A 12088-nucleotide genomic window follows, 5' to 3' on the forward strand; every position below is an offset into this window, starting at 1 on the left:
ATGCCAACGTGGTTGTTAGTGTAGGATTGATAATGTAATCTAATGATTTGATCACTTTTCCAGAATACTGTGAACATGTTCTTGACCGATGTCTCAATCCAATGTCCAATGTGCCCTGGACCAGGTAAAACATACAGTAACACACATGTATTGTATGTTGTCCTATCTCGATGAGAGAGACAACCTTACAGTTCTATAAACATTTCAAATTCTAGAGAAACAAAAACAAAAAGGGTAACTGTGAATTGTGTTTTGGAAGGTGCTATGAAGAAAAGATAGCTACGTGCACAATAAGGGCTAGAAGTGGAAGAATGCCCAACTTCTCCCAAAGCTTCGTCAACTCATCTAATGAGGTGGGATCTTGATTTCAGTATTTCTATGTTACTTTTGCACACTTTGTGGTAAATGATGAAGTAAATTATGCCAGTAACACACATATATATAGCCTATATATACAGGGGTGCAAACGTGTCACATTTCTGCTAAATTAGCCGTTTTTACCTCAAAATAAGTCAACCATCCTCTAAGGTTAGCCACGCATTGATAATTTTCTTCGTTTTCAGCCAAAAATGTGTCACCTTTTTGGGCCATCACCAGTTTGCACCCCTGTAGGCCTATATAGAATGTAATATGCAATTTGTAATATGTACTTGCTCCCATGGCTACATGCTCAATCATGAATACCATAAAGAGCACAAATCTGGTCCGAGGGAAACTCCTAATGTTTCCATATATTCCACCACAGGCAGAAAAGAGCCCAACACCAGAGCACACGGTCCACATCCCACCAAATGCCCTTCAGAAAAGCAGGAAAAATGCCTCTCTCAGCTTGGAGGATGTGTGGGTTGTTGTGTCGGTGCTCAACAGTTCTCTTTTCAGGGTTGGTATCTCTTACCAAAATAGGAATCTATTCTTAATAATCTTTGTTGGTATCAGAGCGCTAAAGCTTGTTAACGGGTAGTTGATAAAAGCAACACATGTGTAGGCTACATGTAATCTCTCTGAATGAGCAGCCCCTGTTATTGCTTTTTGTCACTCCTCTCCTATGTTTCCCCCAGCTTGGTCCAGCGTCAGGCCTCCCGGGAGGGAAGGTTCTGGAACAATCTGTGGTAGCAGTCAGGGTAGGGGACCAGGCTGTGAACAACCTTGACCAGCCTGTCAGGATACGATTCAAACACTCCAATGAGGTGAGTGGTTGGACAGAGGAACATTCAGTGGTTTGGAGTCCACATGCCTAAACAACCAAACCACTTCAACTATAGCAACTAAAGTAGACCCTACCTGTCACTGGAGGATAGTTCATGTTGTTAATATTACATAACTTGTGGTTTTTATATACTATCGTTTTGTAGTCACTGTGACAGTCTCTGTGTCTATTATGAAGCATTCATAATATTCCTGCATTTGTATTCAAGTTCTATGTAATACATGTTCTATTTATCTGCATTTCAGAGTGACAGAGGGATTTGTGTGTTCTGGAAGGACTCTGATGACGGTGATGGTACAGGTAGAAGGGGGCTTTGACCTGACTCATAAAGAGAAAACAACTATTTGTCCTCTTGCTGATCTTGCCTGTTGTACTGCAGATTTTGCACTTAATGATGATAATAATAATAATAATAATAATAATTTTATTTGTCATGCACTTTACGGAAAATCTCAAATATGTAGATTAAAAACTAACCCTAACCCTCAGATTAAAACACATGAATAAACATTTCAATAAAAATAACAAATATGAATAAAAGGCTCTATTAAAACAGTGGGTTTTAAGGCCTCGTTTAAAAGCATCCACAGACTGTGCGCACGCTTAGGTGGTCAGGGTGAGCACATTATGGTTTCTCTCATTCTCTCTCTCTCTCTCTCTTTCTCGTGTGGTTTACAGGAAACTGGAGTACAGACGGCTGTACGACCGACCATAACTACAGAGAGTTTGTCTGCAGCTGCGACCACCTCAGTTTTTTTGCAGTGCTTCTGGTAGCATTTGACTTTTTTTTCATCTGATGTAGAAGTCTATACATGTAAAATGTTCTCTTACCCAGTAAGTCAGTTTGTCAACTGTTCAACAATTCGACTGAAACATACCCTTTTGTCTTATATCACTTTCCCACGGGAAGAATCCAAAGGTGTCAGTAGACTCTGCTAATGCTGCCGGCCTCAACTACATCTCCTACATCGGTTCATCCCTCTCTGTGGTGTTCACAATAGTAGCCCTTTCCATGTACTTATGTCAAAGGTAAGAATTCTACTTGCTTCAAAATGTCAAAAGTCAAATAAAGACCAATACCGCAACCTATGACAACACAATGTTATGCATAGATGAGCAACTACAACTTCAAAAAACAATTCCTTTTTCTTCACTTCACTTTTTCTTCTTTTTTTTAAGATCTATTCTCAGAGGGTGACCTCACTGACCTGGGCCTCTTGTTTCCTGTCCCCACAGGAAGTACCGTTCTGACCAGTCCATTGGCATCCACATGCAACTGACAGGGGCAATACTGTGTCTTCATCTCTCCTTCCTCCTGAGTGGGTGGTGGGCTTGGTACGGAGCTGAGGGACAGAGTGAGGGAGTCTGTGTGGCTCTCGGGCTGCTTCTGCACTGGGCTCTCCTGTCCACCTTCACCTGGATGGCCATCGAAGGATTCCACCTTTACGTGCTCCTGGTCCGCATCTTCAACATCTACGTCAGGAAATACCTCCTCAAACTGAGTCTGGTTGGATGGGGTGAGACGATAGATACCCCAAGCCGTATTGTCTTAGTCAGGTAGCCAGCGGCACCTGCTGGCTGTTTAGGGAAATACAGTAGAAATGCAGAATACAGTAAGGTTATATTTCAATGTTTACAAAGAGACTCAAAAAGAGACTCAAAAAGAATGTTAGGAGACACCGTTCGGTCATTGAATAGATCATAAACCATGCTGGTTTCATATTTTGGTCAGAGCTCTAACTTCAGTCATGCTTCTTTCCAGGCATTCCTACTGTGATTGTGGTGGCCTGCGGTTTCTCAGGAGTCTATGGCAAATACAGCCTCTCTGTGAAGGGGGCCACCAATGGCTCGGACACAGAACTGTAAGACCCATTTCACTGTGTTTGTCCTTCATCAAAGGGAGAGATAAATGACCTGAAATCTGCCTGAATCTATCTGACCTGAAGTCAATTATTTGAAACCATGTCAGTCTTTTCTGAAACACAAGACTCGTCAAGTACAGAAGCCACCAACAACAGAAAGAGAGGCTGTGTTTTAAATGTCCCTCTCGTCTCATTGTAGATGTTGGCTAAGCAGTGCTGCAGGAGGCAGCCTTGAAGCAGTCAGCTACGTCACAGTAATCGGCTACCTGGGCCTGGTCTTCCTCTTCAACACGGCCATGCTAGGTGTCGTAGTGGTGAAGCTATTGAGGATGAGGAGGAAAGGAACACGGTACCAGGAGAGGAGGAGTAGGATGTGGAAGGACTGGGCCACGGTTCTCGGCCTGAGCTGTGTACTAGGACTACCATGGGGGCTAGCGTTCTGCACCTACGGCCCTCTCCCCCTCCCTGGACTTTACCTCTTCAGTGCATTCAACTGCTTCCAAGGTCAGTATCATAGCCACGTATACGTTTTAACACCGAGTATTCAATCATTTATTATCTGTCAAATAAAGATATTATGACACTAATCAATGGCAACTAAAGTAGTAGTCGGGGTCAAGGCTCCTGAATCTGTATTTATTATTTATTTTAATCATCATCATCATCACTTTTTAGTATTTTAATATAATAACTATAGCCATCTTTTTATCCACTTTTCTACCATGATCTCACTGTTTATTTTTTATATACTATACATGGCTGGCCCAGTATTGTTGTCTGTCCTTTATGTTGTGTTGTCATGTGTTGTTTTTAGAGAGTGGCGTGGCAAAATGAATTTCCCCACGGGGATAAATGAAGTATAATTGAATTGAATTGAATTTGATGACACTTTATTTTTATTTTTACAATCCTCAGGTGTCTTCATGTTCCTGTGGTTTCTCGCATTGACTCGCAGTTCCCGCCGAGAGGAGGGCTCTTCAGTCAAAGACCCCTCCACTCAAAAAATGGAGACAAGCTTCAAGAACTGACACTTTCACCTTCTGGAACATGCTATAGCCTCAATTCCGTCAGACTTTTGACAGTGCTGAAAATATCATTAGACATACCTCTCTCTTTTATTTTGGAGAAGAGCTGGTCTGTTGTTGCCTTTGCCTATGTCTGGCTTGCGCTCTCCGCATCTCAACCAGCACCTCAGGGCCCAGTTGTTCAAAAAGTGTTTTATCTGGATCAGAATGATCTGGATTTGGAAATCCTGTGTTTTGCTATTCAGGGTCAAGTAATCCATCTTACTTTTGTGCCGGTATTTCAAAGCAACATTGGATTGGATCACCCTGATCCAGATAGAAACTTTTCAAGATTACCAAATCCGGATTACCAGTGTTCTAAATGGGACTGCATCACAATGTAGGCTACTAGCTATGCAAAGAACAACAGGTAGAATAGCCAGTGTGGGGTCACTTTAAGTGTTTTTATTTGAAGAGACAGAAAACAGCACAATAAAAACCCTTCCATTTTCAAGAGTCAGACCCCTCATCTGACCCACAACAAATAAATTAAAACAAACAAATATACATTATGCACAAATACATTTACATACACAATACATTAATAGGCTAAATGTCCAATAGTTAACAAAATCAAGAACGTTCAGAGTTCTTCTTCCTTGTGGAGGGATCAGCTTTTTGAAGCCGTGCTTTTAGGAGGCGGATCTCAAGTCTGGCTTTGGTTTGCTGTAGTTTGGTAAGAGTGATCTGTTCCTCTGCCAGGCAAATCTGTACTTCTGCTATTTTGGTTTCTCTTGGTTTAAAAAGTGACTTATAGGCATCATCATCTTCTGTTTTCTGGCATTCACATTCTGGGTGATTTCAATCCAAATGCCTTTTTTCTTTTTGTTAGTCACTTCTCCACCCTTAGTAGAGTTACAACTCCATACTATCGAGGCATAATGGCAGCTAACACCCTCCAACAGTGTATGGGTTTCTGTGTGTGGACCTGAAATTAGGTCCTTTTGAGTCCATGGTTCCACCACTTTGGTGTAGTGGAGATAAACATAGAGTTTATAGGCCTTGGGCATGATTGATTTAATTGAACACACACCAAAGCACATCAGCTAATTGATGTTCAATGGATGTGTGTTTGAAAAGACCAATTACACAGCCATCTTTTTCAGCCTATCTCAGACGACTTCTAGACTGACATACACACACACACACACACACACACACACACACACACACACACACACACACACACACACACACACAACACACATACAACTGACAGTGTAATCTATATTAGTTTTACATGACTAATTATTGTTCTATTGCCACTTTTGCCATTCTCTTTTTAAACTATTGTTGCTTTTATATTGTTGTTTTTTATGTCCTGTAATGCACCAACCTCACCAAGTAAATTTCCTGTATGTTCAAATACTATATTGGCAATAAAAAATTATTCTGATTCTGATTGTGATACCGTCAAAGGGTAATAGGTAGCCTACTTTATCACTGTAACGGTTAAACAAATAAAATGCAAAATATAAATGAATGTATATATACTACATGATAGCCTGCATATGTTGTATTATTTGACCAGTTGTATTACATGTTATCCTTCTGAATCCACCCATCCCATTTTTGGGATCAAAGGTATCCCACTAAAAGTTTTGAACAACACATTATGGTTTGATCCAGATCGAATCCAATACTCGATTATGTGCTAATCCAATTTCAGATTATTATTTTTTCCTTTTGAACAACCCATTTTCAAAATGTGATCCAATCCCATAATAGGATCCCAAATCCGATCAGATTACCTCTGAACAAGAGCCCGGGATCAGATCTATCTGGTTGGTTTTGGGTCCTATAGAGGAGATCACCCAGCTCCATCTGATCCTGGATAGCAAAAAAGAATCAGGATCATTCTTATACAGATTAAACGTTTTGAACCAAAAATAAAACCAATGACATCACACACACGCACACTCATTCAGACTAACCTTTATGAAAATAAACGTTAAACCATTATTTATTGATTAAATGAGATTAAATAATAATTTTCCCAATACACTGTTCGAAGTAATGTGAAAAGTGTGTGTGCGTGTGAGTGTGCGTGTGCGTGTGTGAGAGCACATGACTCCTCCTGGTTATTTGAAGCCCCGCCCTCTTCTGCCTTCTCGTTATTTGAAGCCCCGCCCTCTCCTGCCTTCTCGTTATTTGAAGCCCCGCCCTCTTCTGCCTTCTCGTTATTTGAAGCCCCGCCCTCTTCTGCCTTCTCGTTATTTGAAGCCCCGCCCTCTTCTGCCGTCTCGTTATTTGAAGCCCCGCCCTCTCCTGCCTTCTCGTCTCTGTGTTGTGTTGTTGTCCCAGACAGAAGCGCCTTGTGGCACCAACATGGACCCCAGCAGCACCACCATCCTCCGGGTGAAGAGGAAGCGAGGCACCGACCCCGCCGACGCCTTACTGCTGGCCTGTAAACGCATACGGCCAGGGGAGAACACTACCGCCGGGGAACCCGTGCCCGAACCCGCCGACACGGAGGTGGAGAACTCAGTCTTCAAACTCGTGGCCACCGTCGCCTCTCAGGTGAGTAAGTAAGGCCGCTGTCAAAGCCTCGGTGTTTCCTGAACGGAGGAACAGTGTGGTACAGCGCGCTGTGCGTGGGCCTGCGTGACGGATGCTGCTTTCTTTTGTTAATTAGCTACTAGTGAGATAACGTTAGTAACCAGCTTGGCTAGAAAGAGGTATTTGGGTTTTTAACGAGACCTATTATAGCATCTCTCCGTGCTAGAGAGTAGCTCGCTAAACGCTTTGTATCGATGTGCTAAAAACAACATAGCTCTTAGCTAGTTAGCGAGCTAACTGAGGGGTGCGTTCGTAAATACGCTCCGGAAATCTGATCAGCACTCAACGGAACGCCTCTCGTCCAATCAAATGACTTCGTCCCTTTATGACGTTGAGCCCAGTGTGCGCTCCGGCGCTCTCTGAGCGAATTGACGAACTCAGCCTGAGTCAGCCTAGACAGCAGCCATCAAGTGTTTCCTTAGCTGTAAGCTAGCTTGCTACTAGCTAGCAGACTAATAAATGTTTGATTAGTCTTAGCCAGCTACCAAAACCTTTTTTCTGTATTGCTACCTATAATATATACTTATTTTCTGGCTTTGGAAGTAAAGTGCAGAAATGTAGGCATCACCTGTTGGCTGTCAGTAACACAGCCAACTAAGTTAACATCTGTATGTTTTTATTTTTACTTTTTTTATAAATAGGCCTGTGATATGACCACAACGTAAAGGTTTCATATCGTCATATTTTGGCCAAATTGAGATATCTGCCTACTCTCTACTCTCCTAACACTGCTGATTCACTGTGCCTTACTGCCTCTGTCATCAGCCTATCAGAATGCTTGTTACATTCCCAAAATCGTGATCTGCCCAAGTCATCTCTTTGACATGGGCATTTTTGACACTACAAACAAAGATGGCTCGGCTGACCACAAGTGAAGCATGACGTAGGCAATTATGCTATGAGGCTAACAATATGGTTGCTATATGCTAAATAATAGAAATAGAATGCATCCATACACCCACGTTACACTGGCTCAACCCTCTATAAGCAGGTTAGCTCATAGGACTAATGTCCCGTCTCTCCTTTGTCCCAGGATGCCCCTGTCCAAACACAAGTCCGCGAGGCTATGGCCCGGCCCCGTGTGTCCCATGCCCTGCGCCCCTCCGCGACCAGCTCCCAAAGGATCATGGGAGACTTGCGGAGTGCCAAGTGGTGCACCAGGCGGGAGGAGCGATACAGGATCCTCTCCAGCCATCGGACGGGGCTGCCAGCGGCTCCGATCCCCGCAGCTCAGACAGAGCCCACAGAGAGAGCGGAGGAGGACGGACCGACGGACAAGGAGGCCAACTGGACCCTGGGTGAAGTCCAAGTGTTTGACATTATCCAGGAAGATGGAGACCAGGACGAAGCTTATAAAAAGGTAAGTGTGTTGATCAAGGTGTTATGTATGCCAACACTAGGGCTGCAACTAACGATTATTTTGGTAGTCGACTAATCTGTCGATTATTTTTCCGATTAGTCGTGTGGCTGCGGGCTCCAGTGCATGTTGTACCTCACCTTCTCAAGTCTGCACACCTGTGAATGTCACCCTGTTGTCCAGTCTCTCTGGCTTAACATACGTTCCCATTGCAAATTCAAATAATGACTCATGAAATATTTGAATTTGGACCTTCCAAAACATTTAATACATACAATAATCAATCTCTGTTTCAATGAAACAAAATAATAAATAAATTAAATAATACAAATGAAAGTGCAAATATGAACTTTAAAAAAATAATATATATACATATATATATATATATAAAGTTTTATTTAAAAAAAAAATTTATACGATTAGTCGACACTAAAATTCCACGTCGAAGAGTTTTTATGATCGACGTCGTCGATTATGTCGACTAATCGTTGCAGCCCTAGCCAACACCACATTATTATTTCATGAAAGTATGGGAACTGAGTGTGGTTACTACTTACTACTTTTAGCGCTGAACTAAGTCACTTACGGCTGGTATCACAGAGGCTTAAACCTAGTCCAGGATTAAATCGCACTTGCAAGAAAATGGCCATAGAGCATGCTTTTTTAGTCTAGAACTAGTCTTAATCTGCATCCATGAAACCAGCCCATTAGGTTTACAATTATTAAAATACAATTGTATTGATCTATACCACATGAAGAAGGCAAGGCAAGTTTATTTGTATAGCAACTGGGGCAATTCAAAGTGCTTTACATATAGCATTAAAAATAATACATCAAGAGAAAGGCTGCACATAAAGTTACCTTTAGACACAGAGAATATTTTAAGATCACTGTCAACACCATCGTAGCACCAGTTAGCCTAACAACAATGTTAGCTTTTATTCAACCTGTATTTTGGACTTTTAGAAATAGCCAGTCAATTGTTTGGATGATGAATTGCAGTGCCCCCCAGCTCCACCCAGCTCAAGCTCCCCACTCCCCACACCATGCTAGCAGGGGGGGGGCGGGGAACAATCCAGTATTTCTGCCTCTGATTATAATTATTAGAATCATTTTGTCGAAGTCTATGCATGACATGTGGCATTCTTCATTGTGTCTCTGCTTCCCATTTCCCCAGACCGTGACTACTGATCCAGAGACAATCTTGTGTAACTCGATGAAGATGATCCGTGAGAAGCTGAGTGTGTCTGGAGAGGGAGTGGGTGTCGAGCATCGCGAAAGGGAGGATGACTACGTTTATGACCTTTACTACCAGGAAACTGTCACAGTAGGCTGGATTCAGGACATCCTGTCGGTCAGGCCCTACTCTGGCGAGGGAGAGCTGGTACGGGTCATATAACATGTTCTTCACAGCTGTGATTTTAACGTCAGACAGGTGTACCGATCTCATTCACACCTAGTTTGTTAATGGTTTATGATGCGCATGATAATCTCTACAGTTAATATACTTTTGAAATACCTACGTTCTTGACCAGTGTGGTGACAGTAAAGGAGTTTATTGACTTCCTGGTTTTCCAGGTGCCTGATCTTGTGGTGCAAGAGGAGGAAGTGGAAGTGTATGACGATGAAGACGACGAGAATGAGGAGGGGAACTGGAGGAATGAATACCCAGATGAAGACAGCGAGGACGGTAGTGACAGAGAGGAGCGCTATGGAGGTACGACTAGTACTCACTTTTGATTGAAGTGCTAGTAGTTAGCATAGTTGCTACTATGCTATCTTAGGACTGGTGGAGGCAATAATTCATCAAACTCGCTGCTCCAATTCCATACACTTGTACATCTCCAATATGAAGGAATATTTATATATCAAGGGCACTGCATCTAAATGTGACATTCTTGCAAAAGAGGTAATGCTTAAATTTTCTTAAATGAGGACATTTTAGACAATTCACATATGATTAATACAATGTGGATTTGTACATGCTCCCATGACATGGGTGTATGCTCTGCTACCTTGGTTAAAGGTAATTTCCATTGCATTCTCTCAAGCCTAATTGCTTGGTTCTCCTCTTTCAGGGTACTGTGAGGAGGAGCATTCCTACAGTCGGAGAACCTGGGAGGGCTACCAGAGAGACATGCTGCAGGAGCTAGATGACGACAACGGAGACAAGGACGACTCTGACTGATCTCCAACACTCAGCATCCGTGGATGTTCCAGAGTCTTTTTTTACTGTGCAAGTGTTGGAGTGAGTTTGTGTGTGAGTGTTTGTTCAAAGTGAATGTGTGTTAGATATGTTGCACATCAGTGTGGTATGCTCTTGTATGCTTCTTGAAGTTCTTGTTGTTCAAGTTGTATGTTAGCGTGATGGTTTGGACTGTGAGTTTGCCTTTGGGGTGTTTGTTTGACTTGTGCATGGTAGAATGTACGTGTAAGCGTATGGTAGTGATTGCATATCTGAAAGCGTGGAGCATTTTTTCTGTTGTGTGCGTTGCACATGTTGCAATATGTTTGTTTCAACATTCCCTGTCATTTGCAGATTGTACTCTTGGGGTGTAAGTGGTTGCTTGATGAAAGAAACATGGAATCCATTTGTAAATATGTAGATGTGTATAAAATAAAGCTTTCAAAATAAATGTAAAAGTTCAGAATGAATTGTGTGCATTATTCATGTAAGGAATTGGAAAAATAGACTGCAAACTGATTAACAAAAACAACATTTTATTGATAAACTATGCAATAAATTAGATAAAACTATAACAGATCGTCCGAGTTGCACTTCACTGAGGGGACCTTGATTGCTTCTTCACGTTAATCACAAATGCACCACCTTTCATTCTCATTGAGTAACTCCTGTTTAGCATGAAATGCTGACCCAGGAGACTTGGTTTTGGCCACCAGTCTTTGGAAGGTTATGGTTGCCATTTGCTGAGATGGCATGGCATCTATTTTGGCTATTGCTCAAATAATTAATAAAAATAAGTAATTTCCTGAAGCACGTAAGAATACAGAATAATTTCTCTTTGTAGGTAGGTTTATGAACAGTGTGTATATCAGAGGTCCAGCCCCATTACATAAAGCTTGTGTAAGGACAAAGGCATTGACAGATCGTTGAATCAACCTCAATCTGAACTCTGTCTGAAAACAGACAGCATAACAACTGATAAACACAGAAATAACAACACTAGATGGAGACGAGGGCTGTAGATGAACACACACTGTTGTTTGGTCCTCAGTTGGACAGTGTTACAGCTGTGGTAAAGGTGGTGATTGTGTAGCAGCAGACATTGAATCATTTTGTTCCCCTTTTCAACAGCCAAACACTTTTTTTTTTTATCATACATAACTCTCTCAAAGTAGGCTGACCTAAGCCTCTGTTAACCTAAAAATATTTTTTACCAGTAGTAAAATCAGTCTGTTTGCATTTCCCTTTGAGATACACAGCACTACTCAACTGACAAGCACATACTTGAAAAGGCTTAAAAGGAAATTATAAGAATACCCTTTGAGGTCATAAGAAAAAAATACTTGTATACAACTGCGGCAGGTAATTCCATGACCAAAGTGAGGCGGTATTGCCATCTTACTTAGACCTCCAGCTTAGAGAGAGAGAGAGCCTCACCATGGGCCTTCATACAGACCTCACTACCTGTTCCTCAACTTCTACTGTAGACAAGGCATGGGGCCGAGAGGGGTTAGGAGATAACTGAGGATGAAGATGAGGAGGAGGAGGAGGAGGAGGAGGAGGAGGAGGAGGAGGGGCATGGGGATGTCCCAGAGTACTTGTCACATGACATTGCTTTTCCTCATCAAGTGACATCTCAATCATGGGGTTTTGGGACCAGTCCAGTTGAATTTCCCATTAACCTCCTTAACCTTAAGTGCATTGTGGGGTTATTTAGGCACTAGATTGGCAGCAGTGATTCTTGAGTCCCACGGTCCCCTGTGTGTGTGTATGTAAACGTGTGTATCTGTTCCAGCTTCCAACCTAGAGAGTAATGGAGGAGTAAGACATTTAGGACAACAAAAGTATTTAAAT

The 12088-nt window shown here is 42.1% G+C and overlaps 2 protein-coding genes across 2 annotated transcripts; both read left to right on the forward strand.

Annotated features, from left to right (window-relative positions):
• Positions 1-311: 311 nt before the first annotated feature.
• Positions 312-4097, forward strand: LOC308154899 (adhesion G-protein coupled receptor G2-like; the record flags this gene model as incomplete). The annotated part of the gene is made up of 7 exons (XM_080528116.1): positions 312-353; positions 1059-1187; positions 2118-2236; positions 2444-2724; positions 2970-3069; positions 3269-3573; positions 3985-4097. The coding sequence occupies 7 exons, from the start codon at positions 312-314 to the stop codon at positions 4095-4097; spliced, it is 1089 nt and encodes a 362-aa protein (XP_080384242.1).
• Positions 4098-6452: 2355 nt separating this feature from the next.
• On the forward strand, positions 6453-10667 carry slc7a6os (solute carrier family 7 member 6 opposite strand). The gene is made up of 5 exons (XM_080528797.1): positions 6453-6653; positions 7726-8052; positions 9227-9433; positions 9628-9766; positions 10128-10667. Exons 1-5 carry the CDS (start codon positions 6462-6464, stop codon positions 10235-10237), a joined length of 975 nt encoding a protein of 324 aa, XP_080384923.1. The 5' UTR covers positions 6453-6461; the 3' UTR covers positions 10238-10667.
• The last annotated feature ends 1421 nt before the right edge of the window (positions 10668-12088 follow it).

The sequence above is a fragment of the Nansenia antarctica genome (assembly GCF_963989245.1).
Source record: "Nansenia antarctica genome assembly, chromosome: 4".
Classification (NCBI taxonomy): domain Eukaryota; kingdom Metazoa; phylum Chordata; class Actinopteri; order Argentiniformes; family Microstomatidae; genus Nansenia; species Nansenia antarctica.